At 39.1% G+C, this 23,513-nt stretch overlaps 3 protein-coding genes across 5 annotated transcripts; 1 reads left to right on the top strand and 2 right to left on the bottom strand.

The window, feature by feature from the left end:
* Positions 1 to 797: 797 nt before the first annotated feature.
* Positions 798 to 7,033, top strand: LOC111225201 (adenosine deaminase 2-A-like). Of its 3 annotated transcripts, none has more exons than XM_022749931.1 (10): positions 798 to 1,085; positions 1,509 to 1,835; positions 2,587 to 2,806; positions 3,590 to 3,803; positions 4,430 to 4,557; positions 4,690 to 4,780; positions 4,961 to 5,069; positions 5,658 to 5,815; positions 5,944 to 6,146; positions 6,239 to 7,033. In XM_022749931.1, the coding sequence occupies exons 2-10, from the start codon at positions 1,529 to 1,531 to the stop codon at positions 6,327 to 6,329; spliced, it is 1,521 nt and encodes a 506-aa protein (XP_022605652.1). In that variant the 5' UTR covers positions 798 to 1,085; positions 1,509 to 1,528; the 3' UTR covers positions 6,330 to 7,033. The 3 variants fall into 3 exon arrangements, with proteins under 3 accessions (XP_022605652.1, XP_022605651.1, XP_022605654.1); XM_022749930.1 differs by having other exon boundaries at positions 798 to 1,091; XM_022749933.1 differs by lacking the exons at positions 798 to 1,085; positions 1,509 to 1,835; positions 3,590 to 3,803 and having other exon boundaries at positions 2,630 to 2,806.
* Positions 7,034 to 7,116: 83 nt separating this feature from the next.
* LOC111225202 (RIB43A-like with coiled-coils protein 2) lies at positions 7,117 to 9,133 on the bottom strand. Its single transcript, XM_022749934.1, has 7 exons — positions 9,017 to 9,133; positions 8,820 to 8,901; positions 8,190 to 8,510; positions 7,981 to 8,099; positions 7,559 to 7,759; positions 7,302 to 7,468; positions 7,117 to 7,204 (listed from the first exon to the last, which is right to left on the bottom strand). The coding sequence occupies exons 1-7, from the start codon at positions 9,131 to 9,133 to the stop codon at positions 7,135 to 7,137; spliced, it is 1,077 nt and encodes a 358-aa protein (XP_022605655.1). The 3' UTR covers positions 7,117 to 7,134.
* Positions 9,134 to 11,476: 2,343 nt separating this feature from the next.
* Positions 11,477 to 21,091, bottom strand: LOC111225246 (probable polypeptide N-acetylgalactosaminyltransferase 8). Its single transcript, XM_022750005.1, has 11 exons — positions 20,841 to 21,091; positions 19,675 to 20,020; positions 19,319 to 19,485; positions 18,139 to 18,325; positions 17,423 to 17,620; positions 17,116 to 17,230; positions 13,904 to 14,089; positions 13,576 to 13,713; positions 13,377 to 13,469; positions 13,093 to 13,263; positions 11,477 to 12,860 (listed from the first exon to the last, which is right to left on the bottom strand). Exons 1-11 carry the CDS (start codon positions 21,016 to 21,018, stop codon positions 12,741 to 12,743), a joined length of 1,899 nt encoding a protein of 632 aa, XP_022605726.1. The 5' UTR covers positions 21,019 to 21,091; the 3' UTR covers positions 11,477 to 12,740.
* Between the last annotated feature and the right edge of the window lie 2,422 nt (positions 21,092 to 23,513).

Genomic DNA, 23,513 nt, shown 5'->3' with positions numbered 1-23,513 from the left:
GTAGAAAATGCAAATGAGGCATGTAATTAAGGCACTTTAATTGAGCCTAATTACGCAAGTTGTAGAACTAAACTGAATGGGGGGAAAAATAGGACAAAATAGAAAGGTAAATAGACAAATTTAACTTTAATAAATATATATTTTTTTATGCAGCTTTCATATTGTACTCTTGTTTGTTAATGTTATAAGAAACTTCGTTTTCTTTGGAAAAAAAACAAGTAACACTGACTTCTTGTTCATTATCCCATCTAAAATATTTAATGCCTGCTGATATGAATTGGTTTTTATTAAGATCTAGATTTTAATAGGTCCTTCATGACTGGAACACAGAATAGTGTTTTTAACAACAGGTAGTGTCTCAGTTTCATCAGTGACTGGGTGAAGGGAAATATTTGCTCTGCTTTACATGGAATGGATCATGCTTTATCTGGTTTAATACTTGTACATGTCTTAAATAGAAGGATGCTTAATTAATTAGTTCATAATTGTAGCATGCAATGCATTTAATTTTTTGAAAATTATTCCTATAGCTCAGTATTTTTATTTTTATTTTAGTTGTATTAATTGATAAATGCATGAGTGTGTCCTTGCCTAAAAACAAACCACGGGTTTTCTAGGATAGAGAGCTGTGCAGTGAACTTTTTTCACTGATCTCTGTCTTGCCGATCTTTGTTTTTAATGCCACAATCCACCAATCAGCTTATCACCAGGGTTCAGCTTCAGCCAATCATAGCGAAGGGGGCGGGGCTTGGGTGCACAATAACAAAGTGGGCTCCCTGAGAGGCTTAAAACTGGGAAGTAAACACTGAAAATACTGACAAGGCAGACCACCGTTGTAACCCTTTAGCGCTATTCATTTGTTAGCTTTTTTGTTTTCATGACACTATCGTTACACAGTGAGCTATTTGACTAAAGCATACACGTATTTACAGCTGAAACCGTTTAGCAAGTTTTGGCGTGGTCTGCTGTCTAACAGTCCGCTAGACTGTTTTCAAAATCGCCGTCGCCAGCTGTCGATACTGCATAACGTGCTCTTACTGTTAAAATACAGTGTTTCACACTCAGCAGACGCCACGAAGCTAAGGGTAAAGGTAACGTTTCTTTGGCCGGTTTTGTTGTGTCGAAGTCTGTTTAGCGTCTTTAGGAGGAAGTAAGACAACAACGCTCTTCCTCACAATAATGACCTGTAGTTAACAAGGCAAGGCCACTATTCTTGTTTTTATTCATTTTCATTTTACTCCAGTTCTACTCACCGGTCATACCCGTCTTAACGTCTTTATATCACTATATCCCTTCTATACAGGTGTATGTAAAAATTGTATAAATAGAACAACAGACGACAAACACCTGGCGTCTTTTTACTCTATTCCAGCTAATGTTGGAGGTTGAATGATTATTTTTACCCCAGCTAGTGTCGAGCAGGTGTTTTCGGTTCTCTTAACGAGCCTTCCTGTTTTCTCTGTTGGGTTTTGGCGATAAACCCTTGTAATGTTTTCTCTTATATCCAGCTTCTTACACTCTGTGGACCATGGCAGTCGAGCTCCAGTGCCCCCAGGCGGCTGTGGCCTGTCTGTTCCTCTTGCAGTGCTTGACCGGTGGCCTGTCCATCCCAGACCCCAGACAAAGAGAGGCCCTTATAAAGCTCGAGATCTCCATGCAGACAGGTGGGCAGCTGGTTTTGACTGATGCGGAACAGCGGCTGGACTCTGTGCTGTTTAAAATGAAACAGAAGGAGATAGTTGGACCAGACTGCCCTCCTGCCATGCACTTCTTCAAGGCCAGACACCTCATCAAGACCAGTCCCATCTTCAGCCTGCTGCAGAAGATGCCCAAAGGTGTGTTCAGTCTCACACCTCACCACTCTTGTGCCATTGTATTTGTATAGTGTTGGTTGTTTGGTTGTGAACTGTGGGTTACAACGACTATATTCTTGAATTGCTTATGAAAACTTTTGGCCTTCATCATTTGCCACAACATTTTAGCTGCCACAGATACATCAGGATTTTAACATAATGACCTGGCCCTAATGGCAACCTCTGAGAACATTAGGCGTTATTTACAAAACTAAAAATTATCTGGTCTAACTATCAGATAGCAAAAGAAATGTGTCTTTACAGGCTGAAACAATTAATCAATTAAGTTGATCGACAGAAAAAAAATTGGCAACTATACTGATAATCAATTAATTCCTAGTTAAATTCCTAAATCCCTAGTTATAGCTGCTCAATAGAGAAGATTAGCCTATCTTTCCTTTATGTCATTGTAAACTGAATGTTTGTTTTGGACATTTGAAGATGTCACTTTGGACTCTGGGATGAACATGTTTCACCATTGCTTGACATTTTAAGTTAAGCAATGAATTAATTTAGACATAATTTAGACAATTATCATCATTAGATGAATCGATCTCTTGCTAGTGACACACTGACCTACTTTCATATTGTTCTCAGAAGATGCTGGAATCACAAAATTTGGAATTCCCCATTCAGGACATACAGTAAACACAAACTTTTAATTAATACAGAAAATTTGCACTGGGTATCCCAGTTCTTTATATCTTAATAATTCTATAATTCACTGTTTCAGGGGGAGCTCTCCATGTCCACGACTTTTCCATGGTTAATGTAGAGTGGCTGGTAAAGAATGTGACCTATCGACCCCACTGCTACATGTGCTTCACTGACAGTCAGTCCATCAGGTTCATCTTCTCGTCTCAATGGCCCAAACCTCTGCCACATTGCTCTCCCTGGATCCTGCTGGAAAACCTCAGGGCCAAGATGATCAACACTACAGATCTAGACAACAGGTAACTTACTCTTTGATGCAGTTCAGAGTACAAAGATTTTTCTAGAGTTATCATAGAATAAAGACAACCCACAAGGCACTGTATGTTTTTATCTTGTGTAATAACACCCAGACAAATTTATTCTTTGAAGCTCCATATTGGAATATATTTGTTTTTGTCTGCATTTGTATCAGGACGTGTTTTCCTGGATTCTGAAGAAGTCATTTGATGCTACCAAGGCCTTTTATATAATTTATCATTTCCTGTTCCATATTTATATCTTGTTGTCAGAACTGAGTGGCTTTAAATCAGTGTATCATTGCATCCTGCTTCTACTGTCAGTTTACCTGAAACCAACAGGAAATAACATTTTGAACACATGCCTCTTTTTATAATGACATTAATTGTCATTTGTTTGCCAGTTTAATTTTGTCATTACTCCCTTAATGTGATTTATTTCCTTTTGAAGAAAGATTTTGGTACAGGATATCAAAAAGAGGGGTTTTCAGTGTAAACAGCTGGGCTATTACTTATGAAAAGAAATGCAGTTTGATTTGATAGGACAGGCAAAATGTGGGATTATCAAAACATTTTTTGCTGATTTTATTGTTTTATTTTTTAGTTAAACTCTTCATGAGGTCACCACTGCAGCCGCACTGTCTTCTAAGAAATAGTATTTCTCTAGAAAGCTGGAGCCCATCTACTCAGAAATGTTAAGAAATACAATCTTTGGCAGTGGTAAATGGACCCAACATGACACTGGTAATCTGATCTCAACCTCTGTCTTCATATTTACACATTCAGCATCATGGGCAACCTGACGCTCTTCACTGATCAGGATCCAGAAACAGTGTATCCCAGTCAGGATGTGGTATGGGACAGGTTTGAACAGTCCTTCCTTGCAGTGTGGGGTCTGGTCACATATGCTCCCGTGTTCAGAGACTATTACTACCAAGGCCTCACAGAGTTCTACATGGACAACATCATGTATTTGGAACTACGAGCTTTACTCCCAGAGGTAAACTAATGCCTTGCCTGGTGCATTTGGTGCACTCACCTGTCAGTTAATTGGGGGTCTAACCCAGAAGGGGTTGGCCCAATAATTGGAAATGGTGTGCATGTGCTTCCCAAGAAATATGAGCCCAATCTGCCACATGGGGGTGCTGTAATTGCTTTTATTTTGAAACTGAGCTTTTTCTTCTGTTTTTTGAGAATGGAAGCCCTGCTTTCATATACACAAAGTTAAGTCCAGATATTTGTGGAATTTATCTTAAATCATTACTTTTTCATTGGTAGACTAACGAATGGGTATACAGTAAGTTATAATGGAAACAGTGTCATTAGATGGATGTGTCACAACCTAATCTTTGAAAATTACTATAGTGTCATTCACCTTTCATATTGATGATTGGTGATGATTTGCAGACACAATAGAGTTTAATTTTGTCACAATGAAGAATATGGAGACCACTGTTGACTGGTAATGCTTGACAGTTATAGTTTTACTTTTTCCAGTAATGAATAGTATAATTAATTACTATTTAAATCCCAGTAATAAGCACAAAAGGGTTAGAACCCGCAAATTGCCGCTTGCAGGTATATTTTATCATTGTTTTTAAGTTTGTTTTTCTTTTTGGTACTCAGATATATGAATTGGACGGCAGCACTCATGACACAGCCTGGACTCTGAAGACCTACCAGGAGGTCACTAGGCAGTTCACAACAGACCACCCAGACTTCTATGGAGCAAGAATAATCTTCACAGTCCATAGGTGACTGCTCAGAATGCCTTTCAAATGAATTTTACATATTATCCTGAACTGTGTACTGCTTGCTGGCTCACTAGCAGAGATCAGAGGATATTGATATGATCACTGATCACACTAATACACTGTGTGCTTCAGGGGAGTAAATATATCCACGATGACTGGAGCTGTGGAGAAGGCTATGAAGCTTCAGAGAGACTTCCCAGATATCATGGCTGGTTTTGACCTGGTGAGAGGCAAACAAGAGTTATTGTATGAATAGTATTAAGAAGCAGCAGTAAGAGTGGGCAAAGTTTGTACTGTTTTTTAATTTCACTAGTAACAACCATTTTAAATTACTTAAGACAAAAATTGCTGAAACACTATTTAAACATGGCTGATATAATTTATGTTCACTCTGCATATACAGGTGGGCCGCGAGGACACAGGCAGACCCCTGTGGTACTTCAGAGATGCCTTGTCCCTGCCAGTAGAGAGAGGGGTCACACTTCCTTTCTTTTTCCATGCTGGAGAGACCGGTGAGCTCGAGTGCCCGATGTGTGCAGTAACTTCATATAGTAGTGTGTAGCTCAGAAATGAATCTCGATGCCAGTGCAAAAACATAATAACATAATTAATGTTCTTTTCTGTGTAAATCTTATGCATAATTTTAAACATATGTCTTTTAAAGACACATTTTCAACGATCAAAAATGTTGGAATGGAGAAGTACAAGCTTCATTTTAGTGTTTGAATGTTTTATTTATCACACACTCAAAGAATACATTTTGTTTTTAGGATTACCATGACAAGTTTTACAGTTAAATATACTAATTAAATGCTTAAACCTGAAAAAAAAGTGAGACAGTTACAGGGCAATTCATGTATTTTCACATTGTTGTGACAGTGTTATAGCCCTAAATCAAAACTAAGGTATCATGCAAACCAACTCACAAGTGTTATATCTGTTAGAGAAGTGACAGGTTCTTTTTGTCCTAACCCTAAACCAAAGAGATGAAGTTTTCACCAAGTGGAGAGCCAGTATAAGACACTCAAGAACCATAAATCTCTATTTATAATAACATCCACAGAATAATGTGTTTTTTGTTGTGTTTCCATTACATGCAGATCTTGAGGGCACAGAGGTCGACCAGAACTTGTTGGATGCTCTTTTGTTTAACACCTCTCGCATTGGACATGGATTTGCTCTGCTTCGCCACCCAGTGGCCAAAGATCTATACAGGAGGAGAGACGTGGCTGCGGAAGTTTGCCCCATCTCCAACCAGGTACACTTCCAACTTGTGAATGACACTCTACAATAAAAATACTTCTCCAGCTACTAGTGTGTTATTTAATGTAATTTAATTGACATTGCATCTTACAAACAAGTAACTCCTTTCGTGTCCTCATTCAGGTGCTGATGCTGGTAAATGATTTGCGAAACCATCCAGCAGCTGCTCTGATGTCAGAGAACCACCCAATGGTCATCAGTTCTGATGACCCTGCCATGTTTGGTACCTCTGGCCTCTCTTATGACTTCTATGAAGTTTTTGTGGGCTTTGGTGGCCTTAGATCCAATGTAGGCTCCCTCAAAGAGTTGGCCACGAACTCTATTAGGTGAGGTTTAGCTGAGATGTGATTTACAAATTTACATATTGGCCAAAGTTTTCAGCTAACTGCTCTCTGACATTTCCCTGTCTATGTTTCAGGTACAGTTCTTTGACTCCAAAGCAACAGGAGGAAGCCTTAGCTCTGTGGCAGAGAAGATGGGATAGGTTTGTCTCTGAAAATGCCTTTTAGAAAGAAAACTAGTGTTTTTAAAAACATTGTCTGCAGGGCAATCTTCATGCTTGACTTCATGTTTCCTTTGAGAAGGAAATGCCTTTCGGCGTTGGTGAATTAAAAATGGAAAATGAATACAATACTGCACAGGTGAGCAGGTTTGTGGTAGGAACAAAAATCTGACAACAAATACATTTCATGTCACAGTAGGAAAAACACAGAATAGAATTAATGATGATTTGGCCAGTGTGAAACAAACCTAGATTTTGTCCCATAAGTATTAGGGCTATTACTTGAACTACACAAATGAAATAGCTTTTATCAAAGGCATCTTATTATGTCTGGTTTAATAAAGAATTTTCAATGTATTTGCACTTTAAGATTCAGGTTTGCCTCGGCTTTTGGGGGACAGTAACAGTTCCAGAGGGCATTGTTAACTGGATGAGGTGCTTAATGCTGTTTAATTTGTCCTTGTGTGTTTGTGGTTTGATTTGTAAGAGTGTAATAGGTTGCCTGTTGAAATGGATGTTAAATGATGTGGGCCTTGGAAAAATATTCTTGAAGGACACTGATTTTTTCTTTTTTACATTGTTTTATAGGGTTTTTATTTGGATTTATTTTTGAAGCAATAGCAAAAGATTGATATGAACAACTGTCAGCATCATCCAGACATATTTGAATGTTGTGAAGTGTCCAAATTAACTTGACATAATTAAAAACAACTACTGATTGACTGTTGCTCAGTTTATTCTGTGTTCTTGTCATGTAGCACCGTTGTTAATACTTATCCACTGAGCGAGTCATCAGTGCAGTGTGTCATCCGTCATCTGCTGCAGGTGTTGAATTTGGAGAAGAAGTTGTCATCAATGCATCCTCTTTCAATGTCTGGTTTCCTTGAAATTAAATGAGTTTAAAAAAACAGTGAGATATACAGTGGATATACTCTGTAGAATTTAATGAAACAGTTCATGTCTTATAAATGCTACTGACAGCTGTTTGTGTGTTTCGGCCAGTTTGATGTTGGTGCTGTCCAGGTGTCGTCTCATCTGCTTGTTCAGTTTTGCCTGCTGCCTCTCTATAAGCAGAGCCGTACGAGCCGAGGCCAAGCGAACGTGATCATGCAGCGTCTCTTCTTGCTTCTTCTCTAATTCTATCCTCTACAGATGCACAGACAGGCGACCAGTGAAACAGGTTCGTACGGACTGCTTTTCTTAAATGATCAAAAAAGAGCTTTGTTCCTGTTTTACCTTTCTCTCCTCTATTTGGTATTTCTGGAACTGGATGACCTGCTGCAGGCTCTCCGGAGGGGCTCTCCTATACCTGCTGGGAAAGAGACTTGCTGCTCCCACCATGTCCAGGGTGGGTTTGACATCTACACCTTTCAGCTGTCCTTCCGGTTGGTTTGATTTGTCTGCTCTGTTCTGCTCCTGACGACGCTTCTCTTCAGTCTTTGCCCAAACAAATCCAGCGAGAAGGTGAGAGTGATAGAGGGTGTCAGTTCTCTCGATTCTTAGTTTAAACTTAAAAAACGTAATATAGTTTAACACCACATAACATAAACACAAAAACATGCATTGGTGGAAGTTATGAAGTTATTCAGTACATCCATGTTTTCAAAGCAAGTTTTGCCACCTTCATCTGACCATCAGCAAATACGGGAATGACTTACCTTGGCCAGATTATACTCTTTGGTGGCAATGGCTTCTGCTTTTCTCCTCTTCATCTCAAGGCTCTGAAGCTGCAGAGCTTTGTTGTCCATCTCTACTCTGCTTTGGTCATAGTGCTGCTCTGAAGTGCAGTAGAGAGGGTAAAAGTGAGCTTATGTTTTGTGTGCATGAACTGAGGTTGCATATACTGTATGAGATGAGACAAACCTACCTTCCAACTTTTGTTGATGCCTTTCTGCTGCGCGCTCACTCTGCTGCTGGATGAGCCACTCTCTGAGCTGCTCCCTCTGCCTCTGCACTCTGTTTTTACTATCTGGGTCCTCGCCCACTAGGCCTGGGGGCATCATCTGTGCATCGTCCTTGTCTGTTTTTCTACAGCGGTCTGGGTCGTTCAGATCATACTCCCGCTGGCACCAAGGCTGCTGGTACTGATGGCGGTAGTTGACAATGGCCTTTTCCATGGCATGCTTCTCCTTCACTTCCCTGCTATGGAGAATGCAAGCTACTTTGCTATTATGGCGCAAATCAGCATCTATAGAGAGATAAAACACGACCCCACACACAGACATCACAAAGCATTTCATTAGAAATTATGAATGTCCAAAAGTATAAGTGGCAAGGCATGTCTATAGGGATGTCCAAAATAAGAACCTCCTTTTGGTATTAAATACTGTTTTCTATCAGTAAGTGATAGGACTTTAATCGTGTGACCTCTGTTCTTAACTGCTATTGTTTTTCTCTGTGATTAAATGTGCTCATAGAACACAAGATGCTTTCCAATAAAAAAAAAAACAAAAAAACAATGAAGTCAGTTAACACCAGGGAGCGACCTTTAACTCACCGCATGCGTTTTGTTTCTCCTTTTCTGCCTCTTCTCGTTTCTTCCTCTCTTTCACCTGCATATCCAGGGCTTCCTTGTCAACCTGTAAAACAGCAGCAGAAATGCAAACACACGTTTTTACATCAGAACTATGCTACATGTTAGCATCCTTTGCTAGAGTCACAGTCAGTTGGAGTGCGGAATAATTAGCCACTTACCCCGATGGTCCTGACTTTGTCATTAAAAATCCGCTCTTGTCGTTCAGTCTCCCCGTCGCGACGCTTCTGCAGACTCGCCCTCGCCATGCGGTCACACAGTAATTCAACATTAAGCATTTTGACGGACAAACTGTAGTTTAATTATGCGTTAATCTTTGCGTTAAAACCAGCCGCAGTTCTTTGTGAGAGAGACGACAAACTTGAATCGCAAACACACTGGTTGCCAAGAAACGTATCGTGAGTCCTCGTAGAATGTCGGCTTTTTCCGCGGTTTTTGACGTGACGTCGCACTCGCATTTATCATTCGTTGGTGGATTACCTTCATTTTTTTCAGTAAAAGCTTTAATAGTGGCTATTTGTTATTGTGTTACTGAAAGAAAGAAAGAAAGAAAGAAAGAAAGAAAGAAAGAAAGAAAGAAAGAAAGAAAGAAAGAAAGAAAGAAAGAAAGAAAGAAAGAAAGAAAGAAAGAAAGAAAGAGCATCCTTTAAATTTGGTTATTAAAGAATTGTGACCATTATATGTCGTGAGCAGGACATTATACATTTGGAAAAGAGACTTGCCAGTGGTCTCTAGTGGGCAAACAATGTAATGGCAACACAGTCTCTAAGTTACCTCATTTGTATTTTTATTCTTATCTGTATGTTTGGCATTTCTCCAGTGCAACTGCTTGTTATTTTTGGATGTAATTATAAAGAATGAAACTGGTTGTATAAAATCTGATGTATTTGTCATGCTCTAAGCTCAAGATTGTCCTGATTGTGTTCGTATATGGTAATGATCATGATGATTTTGGTAAACCCCTGATTTTACAAGTACCTCCACAGTAAATTGACAATTTACAGTTTTATTTACAGTGCACTTTTTTTTGCACTTTGGTAAATTATAATGAAACTAGACCATGTTCATGTTCTCAATTTGACAAACTCTTGTGAGGTACATGGTCCCATTTTAGCCCCATTACTGGCTTGAGGAATAACAAAATTATCCTACAAAGTCCACAGCTGTTTTTTCCGAACTGACTCTATTGGATAAAAAAATCAATACAGGATATTAAGTCATTGTTTCCTTAGCTGCAGCACAGCTCTTGCTCTTTTGATGAAGATTCACAACCAGATCATTAAGGTTATCAAAATGCTCCTGCATGTTGCCCTTCATCCTCAGGCAACGTGATTCTCTGAGCTGTTGGAAAAGATGGCGTCGTTTGCCTGACCTTCCTCTGATAAAGCTGATCACACAGACTTTTCCGTTCACCACTAAGTTTTGAAAAAGCACACTGATGGATGTGAAGGGGCAATTTATCTAAGCAACGATTTGCACAGAGCTTCGCAAGAATGACCTTATACAATGCACATCTGTCAGTGGAACGATCTGCCACTCTGTCCATTGCTTTGTCGTAAGCCATCTTTTTTTTTTTTTACCAAGCACACATCTTTTAACACTTCTGCATCTGTGAAAGGCATGTTATTTACACTCAGTATGAGGAAGCATCTCTGAGCTTTTAGATATGCCAGTTCTACTGGCTGTGGTTCAGCCGGTAGAACCAGTGGTGTTGGTGGTGTTTCTCCATTTCTTGGTCAGACTAGTGCGGACTAGAGAGACCAATACATGATGAACTGATGAAGCCGCTTGGATAAGAGGCGAAACGTCTTCCACAGACAAATACAAGTCCAGTTGCCTTCGATTTAATTTAAGAGAGAGAAAACCAGTGGTGTTGGTTTAATTCACCCTAAAGCTCTGAATAAATGCAGCCATTTACAATTGTGAATTCTATTTGACTAGTGTATTATCTAATGGAAGGCCGCATAGGCCTGTTGCAGCAGATGAGGTTTACGTCAGAACTTCATTTAATAAAAAAAAAAAAAAAAAGAATTCAAACATCAACTCAATTTAAAAAATCCATTTTATTTTCAAATTCCAAAAGAAAATTTCAATATTTGAAAAATATAAAAAGAAAAAAAAAAGGCAGCAACCGTGTTGTCCTCCACTGAGCAGTGCTCAAAATAAAAGGACTTGTGGCCAGACCTAACAGCCAACCACCAAGGCAAGTAAATTCATAAATTAAGTCCCGAATAAGGCTGTCCCTTTACTCGACACTACTAGAGGTGTCAAGGATCTCCAGGAGTGATTAAGGCTATAGGTTATTTTAGTGCAAAAAACTCTGATAAAACACCAAGATCCTATATACACTCAATAATTATATAATACACAGTATAGTATTCATTCACATGTACATAGTGCCTCAAAAGGTACTATCAATTCTGCATAAGTGGGACCTTCATTTTCCATTGACACTAGGACACCGTTATAACAACCATCCACACCACACACACCATAATTATGTGACATTTCCAAAAGAAAAAATCAAAATCAAAGAGACAGCACAAAAAACAATACATAGGTTTTTTAGATACCTGAATACATTTTGCATACAAATGATTCAATGACAAAGCACAGTTGTGTTTTTTTTTTTCAAAACATTAGTCCTCTGTACAAGATAAACCCATCAGTTATTAGATCTCTTGCTGCGATTTTTAGAACAAAACCGCCTTTCTCTGCATGAAAGCTTCTTCCTTAACAGTCCGTAATGCACAGTACTGTAAAAATAGATTACTAAAACTAAGATTTATATTTTGAAACCTGATATTCACCCAACAGCACCTAAAGTAATCTGTAAAAATGATGAGTTAGCATTTGTTGCATTAATTGTTACAGAACTAAAACCTGTGAATTACATTTCATTTGTCGGTCAGCTTACACTGAATGCTGCATCACAGGCTTTGATGTGAAGAATGTCTAAAAATTGTACTAACATTTATTCTTGGATAGTTAGATATTTGGTGTCCTTGAGCTGAAAGATTAAATGACTGAAAAAGGATTAATTAATGATAGTGGGTATGTCCCTTTATAAACAGGATGAGGTAAGGTGCTGTGTGCAAAGTATGAATATTATGAGCAAGAGTTATGACTGCTCATCACAGCATCAACTTCAAAAAAGGAGTGAGTTTGTATCCAAGAGTCAGAGCAATCAAATTTGCAAGATGAAAATGAATGAGATAACTGGTTGATACAAAGTATTACTGTCCTGGATTATTTTAGTTATGTAAGAGTAAAGCGGGAGACGACGAGTACGAGTACGAGTAAGAGTAGCAGTCCCCTGGACTTTGTTATTTCCGTGTCATTAGACAATCATATAACAATGAACCTTGTTTTTTTACACTACTAATCTGATCAGCAGAGCTGGTAAAACACACAGACACATTTAATCATTAGTCATAATTTTGGATCCAAAAACACGAAGGAAGACCCAAACAATATGGGATTTGCTCACTGATCTCAGTTTTGCTATTGTAAATTGAAACCTTTGGTATTTTTCACAGTCACCTAGAATAAAAAGGAAGTAACATCATTTTGAACTTTTTTAATAACTTCAAAAAAATAGTTATCATATTGACGAATAGAGAAAATTATTATTTATAGCCTCAATGCCGGCACATGATGTTTAGCAATAACTTACAAAATTCTGTTTTTAGGGAAAAGTCAGTAAATTTCACTTAAGATTAACAAAATCAATTACTTTTTCAATCCCAAATAAGAGAACATTTAAATGATTACAAGAGTCATAATGGTAGCCACATTTCATTGACTGTCTTTTAGATTTTCAGATATTATTATCCACTGACCTATGAGCAGAGAAGCGCACTTATTGTTGGCCACACAGACAAGTTAAAAGGCTTTGATTATGTTTTGGATTTCCCATCTCTGGCCAGAGCATTCTTGTATTAGAAGTCTGCCATCTTTAATCTCCAGACATCTTTGTGTTTGTCTGTTTTTCAGTTCTTTGCCCTGGAAAAGAGAATAAATGTCAAGAACACTGATGTACAGTATTTAATCATATAGTATTCAGGCAACCACAGTTAAATATATTAAGTTATATGAGTCACCCTAAACTCATCCTGCCATGCTGTGCCTCACTCTCACCCACTTAGTTGACTATTTTATTGACATTGATATTCATAGTGTAATATCTTCTGTAATATTCATGTGCTTGTCTGAATAATAGCTTATCTTGCAGTACCTGAGTGAAGTCCCAGTATATCCCCATTCCTTTCTGCATAGCTTCTTTGCAGTTGTAAAGGCCAGGCTCAGTTTCTTTTTTGCCAACATCAGTCAAACACCGGTTGTCATTGTACTTGTGGGACTTGATGCCACCGATGTAGAGCTCACCATTTGCGCGGTAGTATGTGAACTAAAAAGAGAAAATGGTCAGAAAGCAGACAATTAAATAAGACGACGACGACGACGACGACGACAGAGAGAATAGATCACCGATTACAGATACCCCGTAGCTGTTTCACTTACTTGAGGTCCATAGTAGTAGCAGGCGAAGGCAATGGGTGTGTGACCTGGCACTGGGCCTTGGTCTAAGCACATGTTAGCATCAAGATTCTTCATCTGACAGTGGTGGAATTCACATTTTGTCAGTGCAACTTTATCAAACATTACGACAGTTGGTGGTAAATCATGAAAACTCACAAGCATTGCATAAAACTAAACTTACCCCTCCATAGGCAAGTAGGTTGTCCCAGGGATCCAACTTGGGATACACATTTTCCAGGTACCATTTGAAAGGTTTACAGTTCAACCTCTCTCTGAGTTTTTTCCTTTCAGTTATATCCCCAATGTCAATTCCGTGGTTCTATAAAAGCAAAAGGCATGATTTGTTTGTGATATTTTAACTGCAAAAATTTTAATTACATCCTCTTAGTTTAAATGCTAAAAGACATCCTGTGCACTCATAACTGCATAAATTTTTCTGAGAAATTCTTTTAATCATGAACTTTTGAATATTTATCTTGCATCGAGCGCAGTATGGCATTTTGAAGTACCTCAAATGGCAAGTTCCAAGCCAGATTGATGTTGTGTTTGTATTCATCCATCCAGACTTCTGCTACCCTCAGAGCGTTTCTCTTCATGGCCGGGGACAGATCCGGCAGGTAGGGCTTGTGGTACCTCTCAATGTGGGCGATCTTGGAGCATGGAACTACTTCAACACTGCCTCCACATGTCCACACCTGTAAAAGAAAAAAACATTTTAAACTATCCAACAAAATGTAATCTTATGACTCTGCAAATGCAAAGCATGAGTAAAAACATGAGTTAAGACTAGCTACATAATCTGCCACTTTATATATGCATTTAAAATATTGTTTGTTGGAATCCATCTTCCTAAAAAAGTGAGTAGGCTAAGTTAACAACAACAACAATAGTAATAACTAGAAAATTCTAGGGAAATTTTGAGTGCCACGGGGGCTACTGCCGGGATGAGTACATGATTTATTTCCAGTGTTCAAAAGTCACCCTGATCATATTCTGGTTTTGAGAAATGTCTTGATATAAAAGACTCTGATATAAAACAATGTCACATCCCTCCATCATGTATTATGAGGGAAATAGCTCATATTCTGTGTTGTTTTTTTTAATAAAACAAGAGGCAACATGTCTTCAAACTGGCATTTAAAGGGTTAAAATCCTGAAAACTAATAAACATTTGGTAGGTTTGATTAGAACTGAAGTGGTTTAAGAGATGTATGCAAAAAAAGCAGAAAAAAATATTGATATATGATGATTTTATAGCATTTGCTTTGTGTGTCCTTTTTTGGACGCAAGGAACCCCAGAGGGTACAAAATGTGTTACCAGTGTATAATAGACCTGTAACAGTAACTGACATTAGATTTTAAAAATATGTCAAAAAAGACACTTTCTTGCAGATATCCATACCTTCAGCTGTAACACAGCCAAAATGATCAGCAAATCAAAAAAGAAAAGTGAAGAAAATGTCCAAAAAAGGACAGAGGGACCCCTGAGGGTTAATAAATCCCCTGAACCGCTATTTAAATTACCACTATTATGTTTTTTTCAGTGCTAAATTTAACATTACTGGGGAGGAGAGCAACGCGACTAGAAGTGACAGCGAGAGAGGGCTAGTAGCTTCTTCTCTCCTCTGTCTCAGCGGAGACCGTCACAACTTCATTCACTCATTTAACAAAACAAAAAGAAAAGCAACAAAGGAAGCAGTAAATGGACTTACATATTTAAGACCTAACTAAATGTAATTTAAGACCTAACATGCGGCTAATGTAAAGCTAGCGGAGCTTGGAGAGTTGGTTATCTGGTTGCTAGGCACGCACACACGCACACAGGTCAGGAGCTGCCGTTGCCATGGCAATGTGAAAATCTGCCCAGAATTTGGCTTCTACATGGCTTAAAACAATTGCAAATTATGAGAAAACCGTTACTTCTTTTCAAAAACCGAAAACACCGTGACAGACACTGAAGCCAGAAGTTTCTTACAGTCTCTATTTTATTCAGATATTCCTTAAAATTAGTGAGTAAGCTCAGTGCGAAGACAGAGTGAGATTCTTTTGAAAAAAAAAGAAGATTACATTAGTGTCAATGAGAGTGAGACAGGTATTGCTGCCGGACTCGGCACCCCCATTTAAATTTTGTGCAGACCCTGCCTGTCAAAGTTACATTTTATGAATTCCAACAACTATGTCTACATTTTCAGACAGAATTATTTGTCTCCTTTTTACGGTTTGGCCGTGAGCTCGAGTTAAAAATAAAAATAAAGGTTATTTTTTACTGCTTCACGCACTCTAGCCAACTGACGCTGTCACTCTAACTTTGAAGAAAAAGTGATTTCTACTCCTCCTTTGAGTGCTCATAGTTTGAAAAGTTTACATGTTATGTAAAATCAGTTGTTTTGTTCAGTTGTTTTGGAGAGAGCAGAAGTTTCCCTCCGTTTTATAGTTTGAATCACATTTCTATGTGCAGGTATGAGAGAGCTGGGTGACTCTGGGTGAAAAAAGGTGAAATTTTGTGGGTTTTTAAAGAAAATCCCAATGCATTCCTAATGCATTATTTATTTCCAGTATTTTGGGAATAACTGGGAAAAATTGGAATTTTAACACCAAAAGTCATGGCACCTCTTTCAGGATCAAGACGCACGTTTTGATGTATATATTACCGGGGTTTTCTCAAAGCTGTGGGACGAGTTACGCGCCAAAATTTGGCGGAAGAATAATAATAAGCCCGAAGGAATATTAATAGATGCCTCCTCTACAGCTATTCTAGCTATTCTAGCTGTAGAGGAGTGCCTCGGAGCTGAGCACCCATGGCACTAATGATTGAAACCACAACATATCGTTACCTGTCCTTAACTTAATTTAACTTAACTTAACTGGCTTCTAACTGTAGCTTTATAATTAGCATACAGACATGAGATTGGTATCGATCTTATTATTTTATTCTTGGCAAGAAAGTGAATAAGCATACTTCCAAAAATGTCAACCTATTTCTCTAAGGAAAATGATAAGTCCCCCATTTTGTTTTGTCACAGAGTATGGCTCTAAAAGCTAATGCAAACCCTGGTTTGAGACGCATGAGAGCAACAAGCTGACTGAGCTGGCAGAGAGCAGTTAAGTCCTTTTACACTGTGAGTATGTCCATGACAGTGAGATTATAATCATACATCAGAAGGTCAGCTTCTCCTTCTCTGTCTTATAGTGTGAATATCCAAGTGGCACTCTGCATTGAATTAGGCACCACTGGATCACAGAATGAGAGAGAGAATGAGACAGAAGCTGATAACTTAAGACTGGTCAGTATGAGACCGAACTGATCTGCTTGTGAGAGTTACTATTGCAGTAAGTCACAACACCTTATTTTTTGTGTGCTTTTACTTCTCAGTGAGTACTACTAAAGTGACAATAGGCCCACCGTTCAGTGGTACGACTCTATCCACCATGATGCTAGAAGATGTATTAACCATGTTTTGGTTGTTTTATATGTGCATTAGGCGACATGGCACATGCCCCCCCCCCGAGACGAGATACAACAGAATCCAGGAAGGTCTGTTTGAGTAATCAGATGGCAACACTTCGAAGCTCTTTGCAACACAAGATCTTACACCTCTGGAGAGGGATTACAGCAACAATCATTTTATCCTCTGTCTCAACAATTATGCTCTTTCTTGCTGCAACTAGGATTGTGTCGTCAGGTGTAGGATTTGGTGTTAGGCAGGTATAGTTTACTCACACGAATTCCCAGCTCAACATTTTCTCCACCGTACACTTTCATTCCTTCATCGAGGAGTCCAATTTCCCCTAGAAATTTCCTTTCAGCAACTAGGATTCCCATGACTGATGGACTCCTGAAGTGAAAGATGAAAACTGTTACTACTGGGCAATTTAAAAACATCTTTTTTATGTAATATACCACTATCACTAGGAAGTGAAATTATGGAATCATAACGAATTATCCAAGATGTGGAAATCAAGAACATTGGGTTATGCTGGTTTCACATGTAATTAAAACAAGATTGATCGACCTCACTTCAACTTACTTCCCAGGCAGAGAGCTGTCTTTGAGGGTGTAATACTCGGGCGTAAAACTCTCATACATGCACCACAAAGCCCAGTCGAAGGCGTGTGCTGCTGGAAGGTACTGAATAACCTTGAGGTCATCGAAGTTGACTCTGTCAAACACGGGGGACACCACCACTGTTCGGTCGGCTTTGATCTGTGTCAGCAGGGGTTCAGCCCTACATGTAGGGAAGCGAAGAGGGACACACTTCTTTAACTTACGGCTCCACACAATAGGGTTTTTGTGAGTTCATCTCCAATGTGTCACTCTTTCACTGAGTAATTTCTAGTAGGGTTTCTGTGCAACATTACTGTAATTGGAATTACGGGTATTTGGAATGTGTTGTGGCCAAGTGCCAGCTCAGAGGGAGCGACCTACCTAAGAGATAATTCTTCTTAAAAATAGGCAGAGCATGACTTAACCTTTTTCTTTGGAAGGAACATCACTCACTTTTACACAACACAACTTAACATGGGTGCAGCATTTGAAAAGTCGACAGAGGTAAAAACACCTGTAGTATAAAGAACAACTTTATTGCCAACATGTTTTGGGTATGGGCCTTCATCAGGGAGCTTGATACTGAAAAATGTTTAATACTGAACATTATATTATTGTCAGTGCTGGTGATAAGCCTTAACATTTTAAGAAAAATCTCTTTAAAATGAACAATATACGGTATTTTAGTCATATACTTACCACATGTCATGGACCTCTATGTGTGCATCCAGGATGGCCACCACATCAGCGGTAGCAGCTCTCCACCCAGAGGCCCTGGCGTAGGCAAGACCTCGCTGCTCAGTGTGCCTCACTCTAGTAATACGGAGAGTTGGGTTCTCTTGCTCTAGAGACTTCACATACGCGTCAAGGTCCCCCTTCAGGTTTTCTGAATTGAAAGGACATTGTGGGCATTTATTTTGAGAATAGGCTTGACCAATTGTTTTTACTGATGCAAATATGGACTGTAGCCTGTGATATCACCTCATAGCTAGCCACAATGCAAAGCAGAGGCAAATCATGTTATACTCTCAAGAGCCACAGTTCTGATCACAGTGATGCGACACATGACTAATGTGGAGCCTCTGTATTACACAGAGGTTTGTGTCCTTAAAGAAATAATTTCACGTTTTTGGAAATATGCTTATTTGTTCTTTTGCCGAGAGAAAGATAACAAGATCAGTACCATTCTCATGTGTGTCTGGTAGATAAACACGTGGCTGTTTATGCCTCACTGAAACAATGCTGTTCTTCCAGATTGTTGAAAGTAAAGGTTTATTTATACCTGCATGCCAAGCTGTGAAAAGAGATGAATTCTTGCTTATTCCTCAAAGATTTCTAAAATGACCTGGACAAAATGATCGGCACCCCTTTGAAGTGGTGATAAATAACTTGATTGCTGTGATATTTCAAGCAGGATATTTCCTTCAATTAGTACCACAGACATCATTGCGCAGTTTTTTGTCATAGTGTGCACCACACAAAAAGGAGAAAAAAATATTTGCCAAACATGGTTAACACAAAGGCCACAAGACGATGTCCAAGCTGCTTGATGTTCCTGTGACCACAGTTGCTAATATTAAGACATTTAAGGTCCATGGAACTGTAGCCAACCTCCCTGGACGTGACCTCAAGAGGAAACTTTACTCCAGACTGAACAGAAGGACAGTTCGAATGGTGGAAAAAGAACCAAGGAAAACTTCAGAACAGATACAAGTTGACCTCCAAAGATCAAGGTGAAAAAACTCTGGAGATGGGAATATGAGTGTCGTGACATCTGCACAATGAAACATGTGTTGTCAACCTGTCTTTTCTCTCAATAGTCTGTGCAATAAACACAGTCAGTGTTTGCATAGTCTGATCCTTTGTATAACCAACCAACCATTAGAGCTATTGTCATCCACCATTATTATTTCCTTCAGTAGGTTTTTGGGGGTACGGTCGATGATGCTGCGCAGGGCTCTTTTGATGATGGACAGGGCTTCATTCAAGTAGATTAGCACCACTCCGACACTTGGCAGGTCTTTTGGATAAGTCTTTTTCACACATCTATTCAGAAACAGAATAATGTTTAATTAAAAGAACTGTCTTTTGCATTAGAAAGTTGTGAGGATAAAGTTGAAGGATATAAACAGCAAACAATTAACTGTTTCTATATGGAAGAGTTTCTTTCACTTTGCTCTGGGTATGACGTGTAATGACAAATCTGACATCTCAGGAAATGACTGACGGCTGTACCTTGGATCCCTGGTATCTGGAAGAGCTCGATCTAGAGGAAGGCGATCACTGAGAAAGACGTTGTATCCATACTTCTCGAACAGACCCTGCGCCTCTCTCTGGTCATCCTCAGACAGATTCTCACCCCACCCCTTGAACAGGGCAGAGTCAGGGTACAGTTTACCAGACTTTTTCGGTTTGGGTGGCTCCTTCTGTTCCTGGATCTTTGCTTCAGGCTGTTCTTTCTGCTCTGGCTGTTTCTGGGCAGGTGGCTGCTGTTGGACCTCTGCACCTTTTCTCTGTCTGTCTTCTTCAAGCATTTTCTGCATGACATCCTGCTTCTGTTCAAATGCTCGGAGTACATTGTCTTGAAAAATACGAGAGATCAAGGAGACAGGGGAGAGTAAAATGAGCCAGAAGCATGATCACTGTTTGCAAAAAAAAAAATACTAGACTAGGCATGAAATGGACGAGGAGGTTTTATTTGTTTAATCTAACCCTAACGAAAGTACTTCTACCAGCTAAATGTGTATTCAAGGCTGCATATAGTGTTATCTGTCAATTTATTGAATCAAATACTGCGTTTCCAGTGACATTTATGTTTGCGTCTTCTCATGACTGATTCTGTATAACATCATAAAATTGTATTCATTCCCAGAAGGAAATTAGGTGTTACATCCGTAAAAGTACGGAGTGACTGTGTGTGTGTGTGTGTGTGTGTGTATGTGTGTGTGTGTGTGTGTGTGTGTGTGTGTGTGTGCGTGTATATAAAACAAAATGCTTAGTCATTAAGTCTGTAAATGAGGGTATATATATATATATATATACACACACACACACACACACACCCTCATATACCACAGACTTTGACTATAAGCATTTAGCTTTCTCTAAATAAATAAGGGTTAGGGTTAGACGTTCACACTAATATTCTCTTAATTTGTTGTAAAAGTGCCTTGAAAGATGCAGATGGTAAAAGCATTTTGTAGAGTTGCTGTGAACTGACATTTAATTCTTCCACTTTCCTTTCTAACAGTATCACTGTGACGTTTATCCTCATTTTACACCATTACCGTTTTTTTTTGTTGTTGTTTTTTTTTCTTACGATTTCCTCTTGAACCCTGATCGGGATAACGTGTATAGCCACATTAACAACGGGAGAAAGGTTAACCGTTGCCTTAACTCACGGAGATTGCTGATGCTTGCCTCCAGGTCAGAAAAACTCCTGATCATTCGCGATGAGTCCTCCACTTTGTCAGTCCCCGCTGTATACTTATATCCATTCTTTACAAACGTTCCCACGTAGAAGACGAGCCCTACGCCCACCAGCATGAGGACCGGCCGCTTCAGCCACACCGCTCTCATAGTGATAACTCACCGACAGACGCCCGGCAAGAGAATAAAACCTCACACCTCTCACGCTCACGCTCACGAAGATGTTTCAGTTTACCGGAAGGACTGGTTCAGCTAGGCAGCTGGTGAGATGCTTGCGAGTTGAAGATACGAGATGATATCTGCGCTTCCTGTCCACTTTAGGCACAGGTGTCTCTCATTAGTCCCTACGTCACCTATCGTTACCTGCACGCCGGTGCGTACCGGACATTCATGATACGGTTATATAGAGAATACAAACCTTGAGAGAAACGGTGAAAACAAAGAGTTAACGGTAAGGTTTCATGTCCATTTATGGATAGATTTTGGGAACCACACTTTTTCTTAACAATGGTGATGATCATATAAACAACACAGTATGTTGCACAGTAAATGCATGGATGGACTCCACCAGACTTGCTTGATTTTACTCTTTATTTCTGTGGGGGTGGGGGGTATTTATATACAGTGAATAAGTGCTGCAGTGCTCGGGTCAGTCAGTTTTTGTTTGTGTTGAACAGTGCAGGGACATAATGCTAGTCCTGACCTGGGCACACTGGGTACTTCAGTATCCGCCATTCCTCTCTCATCTCATCACCTTCTCTCTTTCTTTTTCTCTCAGTCTTCTACCAGGACTGCCCACTCTCATGCAATTGTCAGTCTATGGGCCATACCCACAATGATGTCGCTGAGCTCACAACCAAGGTCTGTTTTCTGAGGTTTATAGGCTATAATAAAAGTTGTGAAATAATTGACTAAAATAACTCAACTTCTGTGCTTCAAAGACACTAAGGTAAGTGACTTTCTGATCTCATCCAACCGTGTCATAGCCACAGCAGTGCAGGGGAAAGTCAGGGGATCACCAAAGAACCACGAGTATAGCATATATCTATTGGATGGATTATTATCAACCAAATTTCTTGGCAATCCATCCAATAGTTGTCGAGAGATTTGACTTAAAATACAAAAAACCTAGTGCATTGAGACCAATGAGATTCATCCTCTGGTGATCATGACTGTTCTTAAAAGACTTCATGGCAATCTGTTAGTAGACCAAAGTTGTGGATTTACAGACCAACATAATCATCCTCAAACAAAACTGTAAAAGCAGCAACAATGCATCCAAAGGAGAAAATTGATACCCTGTCAGTACCACAATGGGAAAAATGCTCCAATTTATAAGTCCTGCATTCAAAGTTCAACTTGTTACAATGAACCAATAATATTTTTTAAATCATGCAACCTATTAGTATTAGTAAATTAATGTTTAATATTTTTCCCCTCACTGCAGGATGTTCCTGGCTTTGACTCCACCGACAGGCCAAGTCCTTTCCATGTTATATTTGCATGTTATTGTGTTTGTGTCGGATCTTCACGGTCCAGAGACAGGCAGGTCATGTAACCTGCACATCTGTGAGACACTGTGTTTTTGCCTTGTTTTGCCCTGTATTCAGCCTCTGATCTGCTGCATGATGGGATGGCCTCCGGTCCTCCACAGCAAAGAAATCAAGAGCTATTTAAAAGCTCTCGATCCATCGCTAATAACGGATATCTTTGGAGAAAGTGTTGAATAACATCTTTCTCACAGCAGATATTTTCTAAAAGTCAAATAAGGTGTGAATAACCACATTACTAATCTACACAGATTACCTATAGGTTCACTAGCATTAATCCAACAGAAGCATGTCAATGCAGTAGCTAAGTCTGGTCATTGCACAATGAAGTTGCTCATTCATGGACGTCTCACATGGTGGGTGTTGCACTGTGTGCTGCTAATATTAGGTGTGGCAGCTTGGATCATATGAGACAAGAAGCAACACGATGCAGATGGTTTAACATGATGTCGTCATTTTTAAATGCTGGTACCTGTGACCTACTGTATGTAGACATTGTGACATAATGTCACAATGAATGAATATGGCAAATATAGCACAACATGTTTTTAACATATTGAGATATAGGCAATATATAACAAAACATACAACCTGACTAAACACATTAGTTGAAAATGGCTGTGGCCTCTTTGTACAGTGCACTGTCTGTCTGGATTTGGGTTCAACACATTTCATTACAAGTGTCCAACCTGTAGCTGTACCTATTTATCCTGCACAGGGTCACAGTTTTATACATTGTCTATATCATTCACCCAGGACTGTTTGGTATCTGTTGTGGCCTTTTGAACCTTTGGTGCTATAAAAGTACTTTGAACATTTCTCCTGATCGCTGCCTCCTCTTATCTGCGAGAGGATGTGTAGAAATATGTTTTGAAAATAATGAGCACTGTTTGAATTCCAAATTTTATTATTTTTTTAATTAATTTATTTATTTAAGGTTGGTCAAAGGGATTACTGCAATAACTCAAACACATACTCAGTTTAGATTTTAATTTAAAAAAAAAAAAGAAGAAGGAAAACAGAGGAAAAGGTAAATAAGATCCAGTTTGACATTATCCTACTTTAATACATTATATATTTAGATTAAGCAATGAA

The sequence above is a fragment of the Seriola dumerili genome, unplaced genomic scaffold (genome assembly GCF_002260705.1).
Source record: "Seriola dumerili isolate Sdu_G_001 unplaced genomic scaffold, Sdu_1.0 BDQW01000147.1, whole genome shotgun sequence".
NCBI classification, from domain to species: domain Eukaryota; kingdom Metazoa; phylum Chordata; class Actinopteri; order Carangiformes; family Carangidae; genus Seriola; species Seriola dumerili.
This window is presented reverse-complemented; position numbering and strand designations above follow the sequence as displayed.